Source organism: Talpa occidentalis, unplaced genomic scaffold (genome assembly GCF_014898055.3).
Source record: "Talpa occidentalis isolate TD23 unplaced genomic scaffold, MPIMG_talOcc4v2.1 talOcc4.4, whole genome shotgun sequence".
Lineage (NCBI taxonomy): Eukaryota > Metazoa > Chordata > Mammalia > Eulipotyphla > Talpidae > Talpa > Talpa occidentalis.
The window spans coordinates 30,096,159-30,120,693 of NW_023604295.1; the positions used below are offsets into that span (position 1 = coordinate 30,096,159).

At 39.4% G+C, this 24,535-nt stretch overlaps 1 protein-coding gene across 9 annotated transcripts in view; it reads right to left on the reverse strand.

Annotated features, from left to right (window-relative positions):
- The window catches only part of DCUN1D1 (defective in cullin neddylation 1 domain containing 1), a 35,171-nt gene extending 13,896 nt beyond the window's left edge, over positions 1 to 21,275 (reverse strand). Inside the window, exons 1-5 of one of the 9 annotated variants that reach the window (XM_037525170.2) lie at positions 19,135 to 19,263; positions 18,698 to 18,735; positions 7,711 to 7,735; positions 3,094 to 3,310; positions 1,300 to 1,468 (exon numbers count right to left, since the gene is read on the reverse strand). In XM_037525170.2, coding sequence (XP_037381067.1) covers positions 1,300 to 1,468; positions 3,094 to 3,310; positions 7,711 to 7,713 — 389 coding nt within the window. In that variant the 5' untranslated portion in view covers positions 7,714 to 7,735; positions 18,698 to 18,735; positions 19,135 to 19,263. Of the gene's footprint in view, positions 1 to 1,299; positions 1,469 to 3,093; positions 3,311 to 7,710; positions 7,736 to 14,511; positions 14,535 to 14,931; positions 15,021 to 15,272; positions 15,379 to 18,697; positions 18,736 to 19,134; positions 19,265 to 21,253 lie in introns of those variants that run through there. The other 8 variants (XM_037525173.2, XM_054700403.1, XM_054700402.1 and 5 more) reach the window with 8 other exon arrangements.
- Positions 21,276 to 24,535: the final 3,260 nt, after the last annotated feature.

A 24,535-nucleotide genomic window follows, 5' to 3' on the forward strand; every position in this document is an offset into this window, starting at 1 on the left:
GCCATTTATTAATTTATTGCTTGTCAGTTTTACACCCGTCCTTCTTTGCCCTACTTTGTGACTCTCTAGTGGAGTACAAATTGTGAAACTTCTTTTCTGGCCAGCTGGTTTACTGATAGGTTCTACCAACAGAGGGCGATAAAAGGCTGTAAAAGGGAATAAGAACTTTTCTTATCTGAGTTTATTTTACTGTAGAGGGTAATGGTTCAATGTGCTGGGAGGTCCCAGCAGCATTCACCAACAGGTGGCAATGTGCAAGGCTCCACAAGAGGCCTCTAGCCAGTCTCTCCTCCACCAGAACAGCAGGCAAGGCAGGCATCATGTTCCTGCAGCAGTCCTAACCTCTCCTTTGGGCCCTGAATGTCAGCCTTTTGGGGATCTACTAAGTTTCTAAGTTCCTTCCTTGTTCACGTCCCTCAGTCCCAGGGGTAGTGTAAGCTTCTTGGAACTGCCACCTGTTATACCTTCAAGTTTTGTTATACAATAACAAAAGTCTGGACCCTGACTAATGTACAGTGTCCCTCAAAATCAAGGATCAGACACTCTGGGTTCAAATCCCAGTTGTAATACTACCCAATTCTATCATTCTTCTATACCTCAGCTTGCTAATCTCTAAAATGGGGATCTAAACACTACTTCTCTCACAAAGTTGTAAAGAGGTAGATGAAGTACTTACTTATTAATTAGCACAGTTCCTGAAATAAAATAAATGTTCAATAAATATTAGCTATTACTATTCAACAGTTACCCACTAAAAACAAATGGGCAGCCTGTTATCTATCCACAGACTGAATACTTTTGCAGCCTCATTTAAGTAGAGGTAAACATAAATGACTTTTCAATCTACTTATCTCAAGACATTTAGCTAACAGCTATCAAAGTATAAGTAGAACAAAAAGTGTTCAGTAACTTTCAAAATTTTAAATTCTAGGAGTTTGTTTATAAATTAGGGTTCAAAGACTCACAATAGGATATTAATACTTGTTCATTACACTAATCCATATTAATTATTAAAGCATAGAAATCTATTTTAATACTAGTGAACCTCCCTTAGAAACAAATGATAAAAGTATAATGCAAATGGAACAGGTTGTATTAAATACAGATAACTTGACAAACTCAGAAAACTGCATAACCATGGTAAGAACCTAGCTTACTAGCCCATTTCTACTTATATTAATGTTTGTGGGCCAGTAAAATTTTAAATTTTAAATTTAAAAAGTCAAAACATAATTAAGTTCCAGAATAATACTCATAGTAATGTATGTACCTAATTTCCTATAACAATTATATACTCACCCTAATTCTGTCATGCCATCCATGAACTCCTGTTTGGAGAACTCACACTGTGTTGCTGCTCTGAACTTCCATGCAATGATTAACACACTAATGCTGGCTGGATCGAGTGCCAAGTCATCACAGAATTGCTGTATACCATCTATTCCAATTTTATTTTCATCTTGAGGATCTTTAAAAATAATGCAATATTAAATTAGTGCCATACTTCATTTTACTAATTCCTAAAAGTGAGAAAAAGTAATGCTTTATGCTCTAACAGATATTTTCCCTAATTCTTAATGCCACCCCCCCCCAAGTAGTATTCTTAAGATGACCAGAAGGATATGAACAGATGGACACTTGATTTTTAAAAGTCATATTTAATTATGTGGAAAAAAATCCCACACTTACACGCCTTCATGACGTAAGACATTCCTACATAGGGATATAGGATTTTTACTGAAAAACCTTAAACTCTGAAATTCAACTCTAATCTCAACAATATAAACACCTGTTGCTCAAATTAACAGGGAAAATGCAACTACTAATGTTTACTTATCAGACAGCAAAAATTTAAAGTAATGACAAATAAGGGAGAAAGCACATATACACTGCTATACAATGTGACTTGCTAACATCTCTAGGAATAAACAATGTGCATGTCCTCTGACTTCTGGACAAGAGTTACAAATAAAATAATCCCATTTTTGGAAAATTTTCACAGCAGCGCTGTATATGCATATCAAAATGATCATAAAAGGAAGGCTCCACATGAGGTTATTAAATATGGATTCCCTCAGAAGGATAAAAAGAAAAATACACAGAAACTATTAATTTTTTCTTTACTCATCAATTATGAAAATTTTAAATGTCTTTACAATATATATTACTGGGCCTCCCCGGTGGCGCAGCCGCAGCGCTGGGTTGCAAAGCTGCCCGCAGCCTCTGCAACACCAGTTTGATCCCCGGCCGCAGGGCAAGGGTTCCACATGGCGAGCAGACCTCTCCTGCCACCCGCTCCTCCCCTCAGCAGCGTGTTTCGTCAGTCTGCCTGTTCTGCTCCCCGCTCCAGCTCTGGCGAATTCTCTCACCCTCCCACACTTCTGACTGTACCCAGTGCTTGTATAAATAAATAAATAAACCTTTAAGAAAAAAAATAAAGTTACCACAATTAAAAGACTACACAAATAAATTATTATTAAAGAAAATAAAATATATATTACTTATAACTCTTTAAAGGTTAAGTTATGCAAGTTTTCTTAAAATGAGTTCAATTAAGTTTTATGAAAATGAGAGGAAAAACCCTGCCCTACTCCCAAACTGGATCATGAGGGGAATCAAGAAACTAAGAAATTTTGTTAAAAAGAGGAAAATAATTTCTCTCAGATCTCTCTTTTTTTTTAAAAGATTTATTTATTTATACAAGCACTGGGTACAGTCAGAAGCGCGGGAGGGTGAGAGAATTCACCATAGCCAGAGCAGGGAACAGAGGAGACAGAAGGACTGAAGTACACTGCTGAGGGGAGCAGTGGGCGGCAGGAGAGGTCTGCGCACCATGTGGGACCCTCCACCAGTGGCCGGGGAGCAGCCGGGGATCGAACCTGCGCTGCAGAGGCTGCGGGCAGCTTCGCAACCCAGCGCTCAACCGCTGCGCCACTGGGGAGGCCCTCTCTCAGATCTCTTAAAGTAATTCTAAGTTCTACTGTAGGATACATCCACCCAATTTATGTTGTGTATATTATCTGATTTCTCACAAGAATTATGTAACTTTGAAAACCTGGTTCAAAATATTTAAAATCACAAGCAAACACTCACCTTTGTATCTATTGTATAGTTGTTCTAACTTCTTCCTGTCCAGTGATCCTTTTACACTCTCTCGTATATAAAGTTCAGGATTTTGGAAAAAATTGTCTGTTGCAACATCTAACTTCCAGTCATTTTGGGACAGACAACTTACTGCTGTTTTTTCACTAGATTGTGTGAAGATCATAAACTGACGAACTTTATCCTTCTGCGATGATTTCAACTTGTTCTATTGAAACCAGAAAATAAACTGAAACCATGTAAAATCATAGAAGACTAAGTTATTTCTCTATGCCTGACTAGTCGTTCTTAACATACTTCCCTCATAAAATGTTAAAACACTTTAGCTCAAGACTTATTTTAATCACAAAGACAATTTTTTTTTAAACTTTTAATAAAAAATTTGCTATTATTTTGGAAATGAAAACTAGGAGAAAGAAAGGAAGTTTAAGTACCCTGCATTTCTCCTAAAAGTAAGTGCATCTTGGCTACTCTCAAAACCTTAATCAATCCAAAATACAAATAATAATGTAAACCAACACTACCTTAAAAAAAGAAAACGATCTTAAAGCAAACAAAAAAACCTTAATTACTTAATTACTTAAGGAGTAATGGGGAAAGTGACATTATCTAGTAAGTTTGAACAGTCAAATGACCCCTATGAATAAAGAGATTAGCAGGTAGTTGTTGCACTCCTAAAACCCACTATACCAACAAAGGATACAATTCTCTCAACCCTATCCCCTTGTCTTTATGCTGTTTTCATCAAATGTGAGACCAAAAATGTGAAAAAAATGTGAGAAATATGAATACTTTATATTTCCCCTGGTCATGTTCATAAACTAAGATAACTATCACATAATTTTCTCATGTTTTCCACTTAAACTGGAAGCAGTAAAAATATGAATATGTTGCATCCTTCTAATTAAGGTAACTTTTAATAGAATTTTTCCTTTTTCCCCTGAAAAGCCCCCTTTTCCCTTATTTAAGCCTAGCAGAGGCTCTCCCCAGTCTACCTCTTCTCATTTGCCTTATATTAACACAGATTCATTTCACATCTACCTGAACTTTAAGCAAAATGAAGCAGGGCATTAGGCCCTATGCTCTCCTAGTATCAAGGACCACGTTCTCCTTCCTCTTCTACCCACGCTAGTCTCCTGTACAATTTCAGCCACCATACACTTTTCTTCCCTCCCAGGTCCTAACATCAACTCCCAGCAATATACTTGGGTTGTTCCTAAGCTACTACTGCAAACAAAGGCAAAAAAGCACTTGAATGGGTCGCACATTGATACAGCTTAGTGATTTAAACAATATATCTGAGAACTCCAGCATCTTTCATCTGGCCCACACTGACAAACTATAAACCCCAATCCCCTGATTATAGAGATAAAAGAACAGATCCAGGAGGTTAAGAAATTTGTTAAAAATACCCAGGTTATTGTTAATACAAATGGGACAAAAACAGTCTAATGAATCTATAGCTTCATAATCTTTTCATAAACCACATTGCTTTTTGTATATAAGCTTTTTGAAAGCTTCAGAAAAAACACAACCAATGATATAAATATTTCACCTATTATAGAGTAAAATTAAGGTTAAGCAAAACCAAATGTGAAAACCAACCCTATCTCTTACAATATGAAAAATGATTATATCCTGGAGTCTGACCTGTCAGCCATACTCTTCCCCCTCTGAAAATATTGCTTAGGATTATAGATAAAAATCTTAACCTATGTTCTTCATTAAAATTGAAATACTAAAATCACTAATCTTCTAGTACTTCATTAATAGCTCTAACATCTCTGAACACCAAATAACTCACTTCCCACTACATGACACATCTCAAAAATATCTGTAATTCTTCCCTTTTGAAAAATATTTCTTCAAGATGTATTATTCAATTTCAACAAACCCAAGGAAGAGATGTTTTAATTTCTGTTTAACTAAACGAAAATCACTTCAATTTCAAATTTTTTTACTAAAACCTATTTTTAAAGTTAGTATACCTTTTTCCCTGGAGAAAAACCATATTAACATATTTTTTAACCCTCTGAAGAAAAGGGAAATATTTGAGGCTCAGTGTGATCACCAATGACCATCAGTGAATAATGTTGTAGAAAGGATTGGAAATTAACTACAGGCCACATTGCAGAAATTTCTTTTTAATTAAACCCTTTTTACGTAACTTTTCCCCCATTCTCCTAAAAGGAGGTAGCAAAATAATCAGTATTATTTGGGGCTTTATTATACAATATTAAATCTAATTCTCCGTTCCCTGAAATTTGAATCACTTTTATTGAGATGAGGAAGCCAGAGAGCTGTTTACTCCAATGACATCCTGTCAGAGAGCAAGATATTAGAAAGTTGGGGGAACAAAGATAAAATATGTCTTACACACACAAACTAACAAAATTATACAAGTGAAACATTTCACTCCATGTTCCTATTTGGAAAAAAAGTATATATAATAATGTCGATAGAAACTATTTTAACTGGTTTAATGGGTTACGTTTCCTGTATATAGGGCAGTATCAACATATTTTACAAAAGGGCTAGAGATGTCCATTTCCAACGACATAAAAGCTAATGAGTAATACCTGGCATAAACTGATGAAATGTGTTCCTGCTAGGCCAAGTATTAATAAGCAATTCTATTCCTGCAAAGTCTAGTAAATGCCCTCTCTTCTTTTTTTTTTTTTTTTTTAAGATTTATTTTATTTATTTATGCATACAGGAGCTGGGGTATAAGCCAGAGGTGCAGGAGGCATTAAGAGAATTCACCAGAGACAGAGTGGGGAGCAGAACCCGCAGATCTACTGAAATACACTGCTGAGGGGGAGTAGCGGGGGAGGCAGGAAACATCTGCTGTGCCATGTGGGTCAGCTCCCTGGCTGGGGAAGGAACTTCCTTGACTGCAGGTAGCTTCTTAGTCTAAGAATCCCTTGCGCCACCAGGAAGGCCCCAGAATAGTAATATCCTCTCTTCTTAGTACAATGTACTCTTACAATTTTTTTTGTCCCTTTCTGTAACCACAGTAAATCTCAATATTTGTTCGTCTTCTGGGGAGATGTAATGAATTCTATAGTCTCAAAGGTTGTCCTAAAGTTGGAGTTGATGACATGGACCTTCCTTTTTTCCCAAGCCTATATAAGAGTTATAACACTCCTACCCCTTTTTCTTAGGCCACATGAGGACACCATGCAAACTGTTCTGATTTTTAAGAGTATGTCATCCAAGTTTAAATTTCTATCAACTTAAGAATAAAGGTATCTAGGGCCTCCCTGGTGTCGCAAGGGTTAAGTCTCAGCACTATGAAGCTACCCAGCCATGCAGCAGGAGTTGGAACCCCAGTCCAGGAAGCCAACCCACATGGTGCAACAGACCTCTCCAGTTTCACAAGCTACTCCCCTCAGCAGTGTATTTCAGTTAATCTACCTGTTCTGCATCCTACTCTGTCTCTGGTGAATCCTTTCATCTCCCCTTCCCGGCACTTCTGGTCTACACCCCAGATCTTCTATGCATAAATGAATAAAAATAAATCTTAAAAAAAATATTTAAAAAAAAAGATATCTAGTCAACAAAAGAATAAGAGATGAGAAAGTGGACGGAAAGATGAGGTGGAGGAAAAATCAGATGAATTTTCTCTATTTCCACTAAGAGCAAAAACATGTGACAACATAATGAATCAGCACACAAATGTAGTATATATTACCTTAAGCCTTATTTAAAAGGAATAAACTAGAGTGGTCATTAAATAAGATTAGGCAACACAATCTTTAGTATTCAAAATGTATAAATACAAAACACAGTAATACAAGCAAAAAAGGGGGAGGAAAGGAGGAATGAGAAGAGTGAGGGCAAGGGAAGCAGAAGAGGAAAGAAACAGAAAGGGAAGGGAAAGGAAGAGAAATCCTCTTATACTAAAAAGCTAATTACAATTATATCAAAGAGCACCAAAATTAGAAATACTACCATAAACTGGACAGTAAGAAGCACTTACTTGCTCATCCTTCCAAAATAAAACAACCAGTTACTTAAATCTAGCACATGTCGACCTTTTTTTCACTCAAGAAATTTAAGAATCACATTTAAAATAATAGCTTCTCTGAAAAAAAAAAAAAAAATCAGAGAAAGTCTCGGGATATAACCAAGAGTCATACTGTCAAGTATGTTTTACTACTGAACCTCCAACTCTTTTGTTAATGGGGACTCAGAAAGGTTCTATGGTTAAAAAAAAAAAAGCCAATCATTTCCTCTTTTAAGTATTCACCTCAAGAAAACAATGATTGTGGAAAATGACTTTCTACTTAACTAAGTCCCAATAATTTCAAAATAAAAATAATTGTAATGGTAAGGGCTTCTTTTTAAAAGCAAAAAAGATCAATTTTATTATTTCTATTATTCTAAATGTTCATCTTCTCACCCTTAAGTTTCAAAATTTAGTCTAAACTGTGAAACAGATACCAAGGTCTTTATATTTTAAAGGAATTGTATAACTCAATTCTAGTTATCCCATGTGTTTATTAATCTAAGATCACAAAAGGCAATGTTTTAAAAAATCAAAACACTGTAATGATGACCCATAATTCTCGCTAAAAACTCATGTGTTGAATTTCATGTGCTTACCATATGATTAACAGTTAAACTTCATCTGAAAGTAGAAGAGCAGAAAATTTTTAGTTCAGAAAAATCATACTTGCCACATATGCTACAGAGTATTCAGCAAATAGTTAAATGTTACCAATATCCTAAAACATTCATTTATAAAAGGCCTTTCCATAGATTATAGCTCTGAAATCAAACATGCATGAAAAATCCAATCAGCAAGACTACCTACTCCTTGAGAAGACTTTCACCTAGGGCAAAGTACTGCAGGAAAGGCAGATTAAGAATCTAGGTAGGAGTAAAAATCCTCTTCCCTCCTACCTGCACAGAGAAAGAGGTAGTATGTATAAGATTATAAAAGAGTGCAGAATTTTAATACCACCTGTGCCTTCTAACAGCTGTGTGACTTTAGGAAAATGACTTAATCTCTGTGTGTTTCAATTTCTTCATCTGCTGTATGAATTAATGCAGGTTAAACTCTTAAAACTGTAACTAGCACATAGCAAGGACTCCCATATAAGTCCTTGAGGGAAAAAGAAAACTCCAGGACAAAAATTAATTTTATACAAATAGTAAAGAAAAAATAATACTCACTATAATCAGAAAACTAGCAGCTAATATTTAAGCTCCTACTGTGTGCCAGTACTGTGCTAGGTATTTAATCATTAACAAAACTAAAAAATGGTTATTATTGATTCCTTTTCATCACTTTCCGTCTAAAGAGTGACTTAAAAACAGCAGAGCCAGGAAAGAAACCCTGGTGCCTGGCCTTCAAGGTTTGCAATCTTTCCACTTATTCTACATTGTCAAGTGAAAGGAAAAAACAAAAAGGGCAGAAGTGAATCCCTGACTAATTATGTGTACATTGGAAAGTATAAGCAATATTTCTTCACTTATTTTTTATGGAAAAGTTAAGTAATTGAACATTTCCTTTTCAAACGTAAACAATCTGAATTCTGCCTAAAAACTGCCCATATCTAACTTTACCTCACAATCTAACTAAAAGGCTCATTTAGGAATGAAACTTCCCTTTTTTGGAAGGGAAAAGAGAAGAGGAGAGAGAGAGAGGTTATTAAGACAAATAGTTCAGCAGGAAGGAAAATGTGTTTACAGTCCTGCCATAGTTTATTATTAAAATATGGCTACCGTCTATAGCTTTAAATATAAAGGCAGAAAATTAGAGGGCAGTAAAGTCAGTTTTTTCTTTTCTACCTGAGAAGGCCTTGAAATTCAGAAAAAATATAAGCACATGTACAGGTAAAAGGCAGAAAATATGAATGTATGCAATTTCTTTTTTTTTTTTTTTTTTTTTTTTTTTTATAGAGGCATGTTTATTTCTTTATTTATTTGTTTTGTTTGTTTGTTCTGTTTACACATGCACTGGGTACAGTCAGAAGCGCGGGAGGGTGAGAGAATTCACCAGAGCCAGAGAGGGGAGCAGGGCAGGCAGAAGGACCGAAGTACACTGCTGAGGGGAGCAGCGGGCGGCAGGAGAGGTCTGCGCGCCATGTGGGACCCTCCTCAGGTGGCCGGGGAGCAGCCGGGGATCGAACCTGCGCCGCAGAGGCCGCGGGCAGCTTCGTAACCCAGCGCTCAACCCAGCGCTCAACCGCTGCGCCACCGGGGAGGCCCCGAATGTATGCAATTTCAAATACTAAGCAAAACAAAACTCAGTATTCTTAAAATCTGCAGTTTAGAATAATTACTTTTGGCTGGACTTGTGTGTCCTATTACTCATCTGTAAACTTCTTACACTTGAAATGACAGTTAAAATAAACTCATTGTTAAGAGGTGCTATACTAACTCAGATGTGGAAGAATACATTATGCCATATGGTTATTTTGCACAATGATGTTTTTTATATATGAAAAAAATTTATAAAATATACTTGTAACATTCAAACTGGCTTCATATTTTTTATAAGGATTTTCCTCACAGGTTTTACAAGTATCCCATCAATGGAAATGCAAAGAATTTTCTCTTTCCCACTCTCAGAATTATTATTCAAAAGATGGCTACCATTGTAAATGAAATGTTTGATTTTGGCTTAGAGAAGATTGTTTTGACTATTAAAAACAGTTATTGTTGCTAATTTCTGATATTTGTAACAATATGGTAACATGGTCCTTAAAACACTGGTGTTAGACATCATATTTCAATTGATTCAACTATTACTTGAATTTCTAACAAGCAGTCATGGTAATAAATTTAAATTTGCTCCTCCTCTCTACGAACACCTTTTCCTTAAAAATCTTGAATTAACTAAAAGATACTTAGGCAAGAAGAAAATAAAAACCAAATAAAATGAGATTTTTTAAAGTTCCATAGTTATAATAACTTGTAATGACTAGCATTCAACAGTCATGCAATATTTAATAAAGAAAATGATCCTTGAAAAATGAAATATCCTAATTTTAAGATTTGGTATCTATTCAAATCCTAAATACAGAAATATTATAATCCTATGAAAAATAAATTAAGCATTCTAAACGATTACTGAAAGGAAACTATCTTACTATAACAAAGGAATGGGCCATGTACTTCAGCAACTTATCTCTGTTGCTGAACACTATGTTCAGTGTTTAGGGATTCAAAAGGGTAATGCAACATAATTCTTTAGAAAAGAACTGTTCAACAGTGAATCTCTCAAAATGTTATCATGCAGACACGCTGATTAACACTTACTGATCAGGTACTAACTATATAAAGTGGACCCAACAAAGTGATGACATACACTTCAGCGGCATTTCTTCCTTCTGTTTTTGCTTTTTCTTGGAAGGATGGGGACAGGGTTATACACCTAAAGTGACTAGGTAAACTAGATAGCAGGCTATTCAAGAGTTTATTTGTGTCCACAAAGCAACTGAATCCTATTTGGAACTAAGTCTCTTCATCAAATGTCATAGTTAATACTATCACAACTTGACCACTACACGCTGAAATTTAAAAAGGGGTTTTCTCACAGATTTTCATTATGCTTGGCCAAACCTACAAGGCCATAATCAAAAAAGTCAAAAAAAAGCTCAGTTCTTAAAACTTAAAAACAAAAAAAAAAAAAAAATCACATGGATTTTACTTTCAACCTTTTTTTACCATAAGTACAAAAAAAAATTTTAATAACTTATATGTTTACATCAGATCATTCAATTTGATAGTAAACGACTAGGTCACTATTCAATGTGGTCCAATGTGATAAGAAATAAACCAGAGTGAAATAAATAAAGTCTACACTTTCACTCAAAGGGTGCTGGCTGGGTTTAAAACTGAGTGGGGGAGGAGTAAATAAAGTCAGGACACCAGTCTTTTCTAATCCCTGTTATGCCACCCAGTAACTCTTTACCTTGGTCAAATCATTTAGAACTGCTAAACCTTCATTTCTAGAAATGTTCAAAAAAGGTAGCAATACTTGTCTAACAAAGTGGTGTGGAGATAAGTAACCATTGTGAGTTGTCTAACTAGCAGACAGCATGGCCTATGCCCTCTTTCTTGGAGGCCCAATTTTCTGAATGTAGCCACTAATTTCTACAACATATTCACAAGCAATCTTTGAAAGGGGTTTTCTTGTGTTGTTTTTATTAGCACAGCTAACAACTTGATGTCGACTAGTTTTTACAGAATTATGAACAGTTATCTTAAACAGAATTCAAAAGCCCAAAAGCCTGTATAAAGAAGCTCACAATAAAGAAAACCATAGACACACGGTTGTCTTTAAAAATACCTTTAAAAATAATTTTCTATAATATTGTATTACAGAAAACATGTGACAGAAAAAACAAGGTCTGTTAAACTACTCAGATCTCTCCAAAACTTCCCATTTCTCTTAGTGTAAAAACCGAGGATCCTAGCTATGCCCACCCAAATCCATCCCTACATCCTTACCATCAAGACCTGCCTGTTCTAATGCCCAACATCCGTCCTCCTATTCCCCATCTCAACCCTCCCCACCCTCCCACCTTCACTGCCACTCCTCCAGTCCTCTACACAGGTCTCTCTCCCCAAACTCTCTCTTCCCACCATATTTCTGTAAGCCTAACCTTCATCTCCTAGTCTGTCAAAATCCATCTCATATGTGGTACAGACACCATTTTGCAACCCCACTTCCACTACGCCCCAGCACTCAGAATTTCCCTCCTAACATTGCTTTTCTCCCACAGGACTTCCCAGAAAGAAACATATATACTATGTTTACTATTTGTCTCTCCTATTAAAATGTAACCTTCACCAGAGTGGGGAATTTTTATCTTTTCACTGAATGCAGGAGCCCTCGAGCAGGACCGGGGCGCACACACACACACACCCTATCTAGAATAGTAGTAGTAGCTTTTAATAATTAAATGAATTATGACCCTCCTTTAATTTCTGTGGATATGGGAAAGAATGTAAATAAGTTCTCATGAGACAACCGTGAAGAGGTATGCATTCATTTGAAACTCCTGTATTTGTTGAAAACACAATCTTAAATTCAAAGTCCATACGATTTTAAAAGTTCCTAAAAATGTGGGAATTAACATTAATTTGATACAAATTAGCCATACATTAATTTGAATTTTGTTATTTAATATATGCTTTAATAACACTTAGGTTTTCACCTGAATGATATAATTTCAAATTCAATTTTCAATCATTTCTCTTTATTTCATGTGAGTTAAAAGATTCACAAACACTGGGAGAAACAGAAACCAAGAGAAAATAGCTTCAGTTCTGCAACTAATAATTTTATAAACTTGAAACTCAAAACCTCTTTGACTCTCAATTTCTTCTTGTGTAAAAGGGAAGAGGAGTATTATGAGGCTGAGTCTATAAAAATGCAGTAGATTACACCATTTAGAAATGTAGTAGATTATACACTCCTCATACATCTAATAAAACTCATAATCAAAAAAAAATCTTAATTGAATGGAACTTTAGAAATCATCAAATCCAATCTTCATCTTGCAAATAAGAAAACCAATCAGAAATCTCAAGCAACTTTAAAACATATTTCAGGAGTAACAATAATGCCCAGTTTGGGAGTTACTTTTGATCTTTGTATGTGTGTTGTGTGTGTGTGTGTGTGTGTGTGTGTGTGTGAAGTAGGCTAACTGAGCAATTCTTTACCCTTATACAAAATACTTTAGCTATTCCATGATTTAAGTTCACCTAAGAATTGCTATGTGCTCTAGAAATGGGCTGCATTATACACACCAAAAAACTACCGTTAGTCCAAAAATTGTATCCTCTCTAAGCGCTCTTGTACTCCAGGAGTTTGTTAATTGGGGCAATGCAGAACATAAGGGTATGTTCATATGATATAGTCAAATAAATATTATATGCACCTTTAATCTAAAAAAATTCTATCAAGAAACAATTATAAGATAAATTTATAATAAAAAAATTTAACTGTAAAAAATTCACATAGCCTAACTTCTATAAGGGCCCACTTTGATTTCCTTTCTAAACAAGAGCATACCAAGACAGTTCTAGTGACATGATCTGAGTTCTGTGTCACCTACTGAATAATCACAAGAGTAACAGCAAAGTTCCCAAACTAGCTATTTTAATATTAACGAAAGGACAGAAGCTTGAAAGTTGCAATCCAAGCTGCATTCTCCTATGAACCACAGGAAGTCTGAGTTCCTGAACAGGTGATAAGCATTATTTAAGGTCTGGGTTCCAGATGATGCTGCTAATCTGGAGACTATTATAAGCAGAACACATTTCAATGCTCTCGCAGAGATTATCCAGCAATTATATTTCATTACTTCAAGTTTACTATCATCACATTCGCCGAGTCTGGGAACTTTAGAAGTAATGTCTGTAAGTCAAAAAAATCAGGCATTGTTTGGAAAGTGGAGGATCTTCCAACACTGCAATATCAATTCAAACATGAACCTGTACTTGACGGTAAAGTTTTCTTACAAAAAACAAATGGTTACATTTTATGGAAATTACCACAGAACATAAATCTTCACTATATGGTAGTCTAAACTACATAGTCATACCTGACACCAAAAATATTGCCAAGCAGGAGGCCGGCATTAGATAAGCGTCATTCAGCAGAAATAAGTTCCACTAAAAACAAAGACACTGGGGCATTCCCTTCACACAGCCCCACAGAGACGCCCTCCTCAAAGCGGCCTTTATGTTTCCCATGAGCAAAAAGAAGGACAATCTCATTTTTACTGTCTATTCATACAGTAACCTGCATGGAATTCGATTCATGCTCAGATTATAATGTCAGATATCGCTTCTAAAAAAACCAAGAGTTCAACAGAGGCAGGTACATTATTACCCAAATGTAAACACATAACTTGACGACCACGTCTTCCAGCTCGCTCGAGGACAGTTTTCTTCCCAAACGAAAAAAAGGGAAGAGGAATAAACTTGACAAACTCTTGTTTTTTGTTTTTTTTTTTAGTCACCAATGGCCTCTAACTAGCATACTCCAGCAATCACTCCTCCCACCCCAAGCAAAGAAAATATGTGCTCAAAAGGTAGCAAACTGTTTCCCCAAATTTTCTGAGCTGAGCACAGGTTGCACTTCCGCACTCCTCCACCCGCAGGTCCCCCCGGCTCCGCGGTCCCCCATGTTCGCGGCAGAGGTAAATATAACCTCCAGCAAGCGGCCAGGGAAACTCTCCTCTTCCAAAAGCACGGGACGCAAAGGGAGGTGATGGCCAAAGGAAAAGGGGTGATACCCTGCCCCAAGCAAAACTGCCGGAAGACTTGGGGGGCGCTGGAGCCGGGAGCAGGGGAGCAAGAGGGGAGCCAGGAAAGTCTCTCCTCCTCCCAGGCCGGGCGGAGGGGGAAGCCCCGGCTCCGGGGCGGGGGGAGGCTCCTCACCCGGAACCCCGGACCCCGGTCCCCGGCCAGACACAATGGAGCCGGCGAGGGGGCCGAGCCGGGGCAAGGCCGTTGCCCCCTCCCCTCCCCCCCGCCCCAACGCCTCCCCCACCCGCGCCGGGCCCGAGCGAGGGGCCCCGAGGGCCGCTCCCCGCGCCCCAAACTCCCCCGGGCTCCCGACTAGGCCCGGCTCCGCTCCGCCTCCTCGGCTCTCGCGTAGTGGCGGCGCCGGGCGGGAAGGGGCGAAGGAGGAAGGGAGAGGCGGGGAGCAGCGCCCCGGCGGGGAGCGGGACGGAGGCCGCGGGCCGCGGCTCGGGCCGGCGGGGTCGCCGCGGGGCGGAGGGCGGCCGGGGCGGGGGTGCGCGGCTGCGCCGGCCCCCAACCGGCGGGGCGGGCGGCCGGGCGGCCGCAGTGCCTCACCATGTTGGTGTCCTCCAGGCCTCTCCCCTCCTCCTCCGGCTCCGCAGCGAATGGACGGCGGCGGCGGCGGCGGCTTCTCTCACGGGCTCGCCGGGCTCCCGCTCATGCGCAGTGCGGGCGGCCCTGGCGCGGCCTGAGGAGGCAGCCCCGGGCCTCGGGGAGGCGGAGGAACTGGGGCGGGCATCGGGCGGCCGGCGCGGGGCTTCCCCCAGGCGCGGGGGTCCCCCCGGGCGGGGGGCGCGGGCGTGGCTGGGGGGGGGGTGACGCAGGCCCTCCGCGCGCCGACATCCTCCCGCCGCGCCCGGCCGCCTCGGGCCGGGTCGGGGGTTGGGGACACCCACCTCCGCTTCCTACGCGCGTCTTCCGCCTTCAGACGGCCCGGCCTGTGTCTACACCCGCTCCAGGAGGAGACGAGCGGTGGCCAATAACGTGGACAGCTGGGGGCGACTGAAAAGGTATAGCACTGAGGCGCTAGATCCGTCCCCAGCCAACCCTCCCCGTCAGTACAAAAAAAAAAAAAAAAAAAAAAGAGGGTGGGGGGCGGAGATGGTAAAAACACACACACACACACACACACACACACACACACACACACACTTTCCCCCGGCCTCCCCCCCCCACCCCGTTATCTTCTCCCCTCCCCCCCACAATTCCAGTATCTGGATTGCGTCAGGTCACCCACGTGGACGTGACTGAGGACACTTTAGCTCTACAGAGACGCCCGAGCTGTTCTGGGATCTAAGTCACGGCAGGGGCACTGGTGGGCCGGCCCCGGTTTGGACGGTTTGGACGAGGTGGGCTGAGGATTGAAGGCCCCAAGTGTGTTGTAGGTGACTGAAGTTACACAATCAAGGCCTACTGCTTGATCTAAATATACCCTCAGTTCAGCCTTCCTATTATACGTTTTGAAAACTTTGTTCCTTAGTAAGGAGTTGAAATCATGCTGGGTGGACAGTGCAGGTTTGACCTATTCTGGATTCTGAGTCCTATAAGGATACCGGCATTCTGAGCTGGAAATCGAATGGACAGGTGTGCTGCAAGGAGTACAGAACACTTCAATTGACTATCCAAGTGGAGGGAGGAGACACTTGCACATACTGTTAGGGGGAAGGAAAGAAAACATACCTTATTAGAAAAGCCAAATCTAAGACTGAACCAAGGTTTTGATTCAGAACAGAAGCAACCTGAGTTGACCTGTCACCACCAACCACCTCCATTCTCCCTCACCCCGCAACACAGGCAAAAGTTACCAGATCAACCCTATAATTTAAGGACTCAATTTAATACTTGTGTGTCAAGTCCCTTGCTGGGCTTAGGAAAACTGCTCTGGGCCAGATCTGCCGCATGCATCAAGCTTAAAGCTGGACCACATCCCTGGATGTTCTCCAGGAATTCACCTAGCATTCGACCTGAAATATTAACAAAGTCTAGATTCATGATGAGAATTTGCTGTATTATCTTTCTCCCTATCCTGTTTTACTCTGATGAAGTAATAAATAGTTCATGGGTTTTCTTCATCTTTTTCCTAATTAACAACCCCAGAACAGTTCTTAGTTCTTGCTCTACTTGACCTCTCTGGCATTTGAACACCTCCCTTGATTTCCTCTCCATTATTTTCTATGATTCCATTTTCTTCTACATTTCCTCCTCCTTGGACCTTCCCTGGCTCAGCTCTCTTTGGGATTTTTAAATATTGAGCCTTTTTAGAACCATCCCTGAATTTCATCCAGTGTTCAACCTATATCATGTTCACACTCACACTCCCACAAAGTCAACTGCTACCCAAGTGGCATCCCTAACCAGTAATTTTGATCATTTCACGGGTCTGTTAATCTTGACAAATCCAAAACCTTATTATATCAAGCCCACTTTTCCCCATCGTTTCACCATAACATCCAAACTAGAAATTTAAGAGTCATCCATAACTCCTACCTCATCCTCCTTTATCTAATCATCACCAGAGCTCATCAATTTTACCTTCTAAAAACTTTTGAATCCACCCTCTACCTGCAACTAACAAGTCTCTATTATTTCTTCTCATGTTATCAGTAACCTCTTAACCAATCTTTTGCTGTCTTCCCACTGCTCCAGAGTTGTCTTTCTGTAATGCAAATCTGAATTTATTCCTTAAAAATTTCCACAGGCTTCATAAACAGGAGCTTCTTTGTTATGGCATATAAGGCTTTCTTCCCATAATCTATCCACTGACCTTGCCATTCACCACCACCTTCCACACAAATACACCTCACATTTCAATTTTAATAAGCCACGCCTGCCATACTTTCTCACATCTGCATCTTCTCATTCTGCTATCCCTGACATGTGAAAACTGACTGAGGGCTTTCTAGGCATCATGCACTGTTCTAAACTCATGATTCATGCTAACTCACATAATCCTCACTTCAATTTGTGAGCTATGCCTAGGGATTATGTCCATTCTATAAAGAAACTGAAGCACAGAGACGTTAAATAAGATTCTTTAATTCCTAAGTTTCCTTGACTAGTAAACAGTAGAGCTGAGATTTAAAATGAGTAGTATGACCACACTATTTCCTACCAAGACCTCATACAACATTCAAAAGATTATCTTCTCTGTGATTGTCCTCTAACCCCATCCCTGAATTCCAGTAGTTAGTCATGTTATTCCATGTATACTTCTGTTACACTTTGTATATAACTATAACCCACTTATGACATCATACAATAAACATCTACCAATGTGACCACTCCTCTGCTAAACTGTGCACTGCTCCAAGCCAGAGGCCCAGATATGCACATTTTTGAGTGTCCAGTGTCAAAAGTGAATGCTTGACATATATGACATACAAGCTACATGATAATAGTTGGATAAATTAAAAGAATATACATATTAATATCTGTCAATCTGCCCTAAGACTGTGTCTATATTGTTATTGTAAAGGAATGTCTGTCTCCTTGGCAGATGTATCTTATACCATATGGTCAGATGGTAAATGTAGTAGCAACTGTACCCATTATTGCACTTCTGAGCTACAGTACTGAATGTGAAATGGGAACTTAATCCTAGTTATTTAGTGAGAGAAACATATTTGTTAAAATTGCCCTGGTGGTTTTTAAAATGGAAAAGTCCTGAAGATGAAACAGAACTTGTATTTGAAAAGAATATTCATCAACATGTTCATATTACTTTTTTGTCATGAGGTTTCAAGTATTTAGTTCAGTCTTTGAGGTATTTTTAAAAATTTGTCAAGACCATTTTCTAAAGGGACAATTTCAGTTCAGTAACAAAAAAGATGAAAACATTGAGCTGAAATCCTCTGCCCTGTGTGTGTGTGTGTGTGTGTGTGTGTGTGTAGAACAGACACATAGATATTCACTATTCATCTATAGCTACATAGACAAATTAATATACTGTAAATTTTCAAGGTCAAACATACATTTATTTGAAAATATTGCCTCAGATGCTTAAAATTTCATGTTAGACAAATGTATTTGCTCATAAAATATTGCAGTTCCATTTAAGGAAACAGGTAAACCAAGGATTCCATACTTTTAAAATCTGACTTTTAGCAAAGAGAAAGAGCAAAAGTAATCTGAAAAGACAGATTGCTAACATTTCTGGTAGTTCATCTAGCTAAAATTAAGCCTGCCGGGTAACTATATATACATAGTTACAGTTCAAAGACACTAGTCTAGGATGCACAGCCACCACCCTCCCACACTTAACTTGGGTGGACTCAATTTTGCCCAACATTTACATAAATGTGGTTCTTGAATTCAAGCTTACCTTCTTATGTAAAAGTAAATGAGACTGACCAACGTAACCTATTTGGAGTAAAACATGACATTAAATCTTATCAATTCAGAATTATAGTAGTTTTTTAAAGAGTAAAGCAGACAGGATCAGGACTGGGCTCTTGCAATCACAGGAATTCTAATATAAGAGCCATAGTCCCACACTCATGCCAGAGTCACCAGAGGAGGAGAAAACGTGGAATCCTTTGGCTCTCCCCTCCCTTACAGTGTTAGCAGTGAAGCCAAAGACACCACTGACTGCCTGGCACTCCTCCCCCACATTCTGAACTACTGGAAGAGAAATCCTTAATCAAGACAAGTGATAAACCTCAAAAACTATCCCTAAGAAACCAGGCACTATTGTCCTCTTCACAACAAAAGCGATATTGCAGTGGGTCCCCTTCTAACCAGGAAAACGGGAATATTCACCAGAGCCAGTCTGTCACCTCAAGGTACATGTGGATCTGTGGATTTTAGCTGCTCCACACTCATGGTAGAGGAATGGGCTTGCGGTAACAACTGAGACTTGGGGCCAGCAATGGTAAACCATTCAAGACCATCACTGATGATGTCACAATGTCCTACTGTTCCAAGGTGTCCATCCTCGACTGCTCTGCCCAGTCCAGCTTGGTCTCTTCTCCATGAGACTGCAACTTTGCTTGGGTGTCTTTGACAGCTGTGGTCATTTGCAAAGAGTGTATTCATTGAAATCATTATAGCAGAAACATTTCTGTAGGTAGCAGGGTAGATGATCCTCTAGAAATTGGAGTGTTTGTACCTGGGTACTTTTGATATTCCCAAGGCATTTTCCACTGATAATGACAGGAAATGCTGGTATTGAATTAATACCTTACTTTCCTATCTTTATTCAGGAAAATTACCACATGCAGATTTCTCTGGGGCTCCTTAATTTCAATTACAAAATGAAAAGATTGGGTTGAATTGTAATGTTTCTATCAAGCCCTAAATTTGTTTGATTCCTTCCTTTGTGATTCCACCATTGTGAGTTGTTTTCAAAGATAAGGAAAGTATAAGCAGTCTCATTCATTTGCTCATTCATTCACTTCTGTATATAAAGTGTTTATGGTAGTACTGTCTGACAAATATAATGCAAGCCACAAGTGTGATGCATATCAGAAATTTTAAATTTTCTGTAAGTGACATTGAAAGTAAAAAGAAAAGTAATTTTGTTTTTAATATTTTATTTAACTCAAGATATCCCAAATATCAAAATTTCAACATGAATTTAATATAAAATAGTAAGATACTTTACATTTTTTTTCATGGTAATTCTTTGAAATCTGATCTGTATTTTATACTTAAAATCTTAATCTGTACCAGTCTCATTTCAAGTGCTTAGTCACCATGTATGATAACTATTTTTTTTAAATGAAGTTTATTTTTATTTATTTTTTTATTTATTTATACAAGCACTGGGTACAGTCAGAAGCACGGGAGGGTGAGAGAATTCACCAGAACCAGAGCAGGGAACAGAACAGGCAGACTGACAAAAAACACTGCTGAGGGGAGCAGCGGGCAGCAGGAGAGGTCTGCATGCCATGTGGGACCCTCGCCTATTGGTCGGGGATTGAACCGGCGCTGCAGAGGCTGCGGTTAGCCTTGCAGCCCAGCGCTCAACCGCTGCACCACCGGGGAGGCCCCATGTATGGTAACTATTACCTAGCACAGACTGAGGCCATAGATTTCAATGCGTGTCAGTAGAAGTACTCTTAGTCCACTTAGTAAATGAAATAGCTATATATAAAACCAATAGAAAAAGGAACATATTTAGCATTTGGGAGGCTAACTTAGTTCAATTGAAGATTAGCAAGAGGACAAGTTATTCTTTAATATATATAAATATTTAATTTTAATATCTATGCAGCATTATAAATATTAAACACTAATAATTTGCTGCTTAACCCTAAACACGTCATCCAGATAAGTCTGATTTCTACATGAGAATTTTTCAATCAAAATAAAACATGAAACACTGAAACACATTTTACAAACACTTAAAGTTTTGGGGTGTTTTTTTAGGCCTATACAGTAAATAAGTAAATGCCATTTTTCCATTTCCTTCAAGCTATGTCTACCTCTCAAAGAAATAATTTGGGATGGGTGAAAAAAGTATTGTGAAAGGGATGGTTTCTTTGTAAATACTGTAAAACTTTAAAAAAATTATGTCAGTTCAGGCTAGCCTACACATCTTGAAAGAGAAAATAAAAAATGCTAACATTGTGAGAATATCACTTAGAAATAAATATGTAGAAAGAGGATGTCAGTGAAGGGATCTTCAGGTGAAACCCAAATCAGCTAATCTGTTGTGGAAGATGAGAGAGAACCCTTCAGGATATTTGGGAAAGGAGATGATTGGGCACTGTTCTTCAGAGATAAATTAGGGCATGATCACTCTTAATAGACCAGAAGTGCTAAAATGACTATGTTATGACTGTAGAGCACCACTTTGAAACAAAATAAAGAAAATTTAAAACAAAATAAAGAGAATTTGAAGAGGGCGCTTCCTCCATTTTTTTGCTAGCCTTACCTGGAAAAGGGGCTGGGAGTTGGGGTTGAGAAGGGAGGGAAGAAGGAAGCATGAGGGCCCAGGGTCAGGCCTGACAGGTAGCTCTGGGGAGGTGTTGGTGACAACACAATTGGCAGATCAAGTCTGGCTGGAAAGAACAGCCAGCAGGAGGAGTTAGGAGAGAGGAAGAGATGATTTTCATTCCTGATCAATAGGATACAGCTCCGCAGAGTAACAACATAGCTGTGAAATGTGTAAGAGAACACCACACTCAGGCTGGGGACATGTGACAGGTCCGCATACCTTGGGTGAAGTGTATGGCTCAGAGCCCAGGTTCTTAGTCTGCCACCCAGGAGTCAGGTGTTTCATTTATTTGTTTGTTGTTGTGGCTAGGAAGAACCTAAGATTTGATTCCAGTCGGGTCGCTGGCTGATTTCTCAAAAGAAGCAATGAATTGTGTCAGTTAGAAAATCACTGCAGTTGGGTTTTTATTTCTTGTAATGTTATCTTTACATTACTTGATACTCAGATAACTTGTTATTTTCTTTTTTTTTTTAAAGATTTTTTTTTTTTAATAGAGGCATGTTTTTATTTATTTATTTGTTTGTTTGTTTGTTTTGTTTATACATGCACTGGGTACAGTCAGAAGCGCGGGAGGGTGAGAGAATTCACCAGAGCCAGAGCGGGGAGCAGAGCAGGCAGAAGGACCGAAGTACACTGCTGAGGGGAGCAGCGGGCGGCAGGAGAGGTCTGCGCGCCATGTGGGACCCTCCTCTGGTGGCCGGGGAGCAGCCGGGGATTGAACCGGCGCCGCAGAGGCCGCGGGCAGCTTCGCAACCCAGCGCTCTACCGCTGCGCCAACGGGGAGGCCCCTTGTTATTTTCTTTTTAAATGTTATCTTTGCATTATTTGATACTCAGATAACTTGTTATTTTCTTTTTACATTTTTTTAATTTTTTTTTTGGATCATACCAAAAATTTTAATGTTTATTTTTATTTATTTATTTATTTATTACAACGTTTGCTTTCTTTTCTCAGTGTAGTCCCCGTAGAATTCCCACCACCAATGCAATACCCATGCACCATCACCATAGTGCCTTGTGCTCTTCCCTTCCTCATTTTGATTTCTTTCCCTCCCCCTCCCCTGCAGAATGTGTCTGATTTATAGTTGTCTGTTTATTTGTGTTTTGTTTTGTTATATTTTTTATTGTTATTATTTTTTCCCTTGATCTCTTGTATGGTTCCCCTATATTCCTCCTATAAGTAAAGTCATCCAATATTTTTATTTTCCCTTCTGACTTATTTCACTGAGCATAATTCCTTCTAATTCCATCCTCTCTATCCAAAGAACACAAAAACATTAATTCAAAAGAATACCTGCACCCCTCTGTTTATTACAGCACTATTCATAATAGATAAGACTTGGAGTCAACCCAAATGCCCAAAAATAGATGACTAGATCAAAAAGATGTGGTATACATACACAATGGAATACTGTTCAGCAATTAAAAAAGATAAACTAATACCATTCCTATTACTTTTATATAATTTATAAATGGAAGAGTGGCATCAGCTATGAAACTTCTGAAATAGCCTATAGGGTCACATGAAAGAGTCATGTACTAGGACAGTTGTGTTCTAGTTCAGCTAATCTCCTTATGACTGGGCGAGTTACATCTGTCTTCTTGGAGCCTCAGTTCCTCTAACTCAAGTTTGGAATCAATAATAACTTGGTTTCCTTCCAATTTAAAATCTGAGCTCTTGGACCTCCCCAGTGGATAGGCATGAGTTACCTGGATCTGTTCTTGAACTAGACCACCAGTTATAATGGTGATTTTGGCATATTTCTTATTGTAAGCCCCAATTCTATCATCTGTAAAATACCTACATCATATTGTTGTGTGAAGAGTAAATAAAGCAGGGTATATAATATGTAAAGCAGGGCCTCCCTGGTGGCACAGTGGTTGAGTGCTGGGTTGCAAAGCTGCCCACAGCCTCTGCAGCGCCGCTTCGATCCCCGGCTGCCAGGTGAGGATCCCACATGGTGCGCAGACCTCTCCTGCCACTGCTCCCCTCAGCAGTGTATTTCATCAGTCTGCCTGTTCTGCTCCCCACTCTGTCTCTGGTGAATTCTCTCACCTTCCCACGCCTCTGACTGTGCCCAGTGCTTGTATAAATAAATAAATCTTTAAAAAAAAAATACGTAAAGCAAGTGGTGGGCACTTGGCAAGACCTGGTTGCATATGCATGAACTTCTAAAGAATAGCAGTGAGTTTCATGCTGCAGGGTCTTGGTTTGTGTTCAGAAGAAAGTCATTTAAAGTTAAGTTTAGAATGAAGCAGTTCTTTCCTGTTACATTTGGCTATATGTGAGACAGCCTCCTGTACACAACTGTAATTGTTCTTTACATTTCATAAACTGAAAAATAACCCAAATCAACTATTTCCATAAAAAGTATCAGGGCGAGGGCCTCCTCGTTGGCGCAGCAGATTGAGCACAGCGCTGTGAAGCTGTCCGTGGCCTCTGCAGCACAGTTCAATTCCTGGCTGGCCAGGAAGATACCCATATGGCGCAGCAGACCTCTCCTGTCACGCCTGCTGCTCCCCTCAGCAGTGTTTTCGGTCAGTCTGCCTGTTCTGCTCCTCGCTCTGTCTCTGGTGAATCCTCTCACCCTCCCACGCCTCTGGCCTATACCCCAGTTCTTGTATAAATAAATAAATCTTTAAAAAAAAGTATTAGGGCTACATGATGAGGAAAACACTATATGATAATCAATTCCCTCCAGATACCATATCAACACACGATCCTTCTGACATTTGCTGTGGCTCTGGCATCTGGAAACACTGATAAGTAGACCCAGTGTAATTGGAGAGAGATATGTATATATGAATCTGCCACTTCTACTCCAACGTCCTGGATCCCCTACTCATCACTTGGCACTCTGGGCTCTTGAGTCAGGTCCTCCTATCTGTCCTGCTCACCACTACATTGTTCTTACTTTTGTCACTCTGGCTCCAAAAAATTCCATGGCCAGTTATTATGCACATCATTCAAACTCTTTGGTTTGATTTTCAGATGTTCCGCACTGAGTACAGTTTATGATGACTTGGAATTCCTGAATTTGCTTTCTTGTGTGTTTTCCATTAGGGTGGGCCATAAGGAAGATTCTTGGGAGATCTGCAGGGCAGAAGGGAAACAGCAGCCATTTTGTGGCTCACACATATTTTGGCTGATCTGCTGAAGCACATCATTGGCATGAAGCAGCAATTCAGCCTGCAACTGCTCTTCTTTACCCTGAATCCT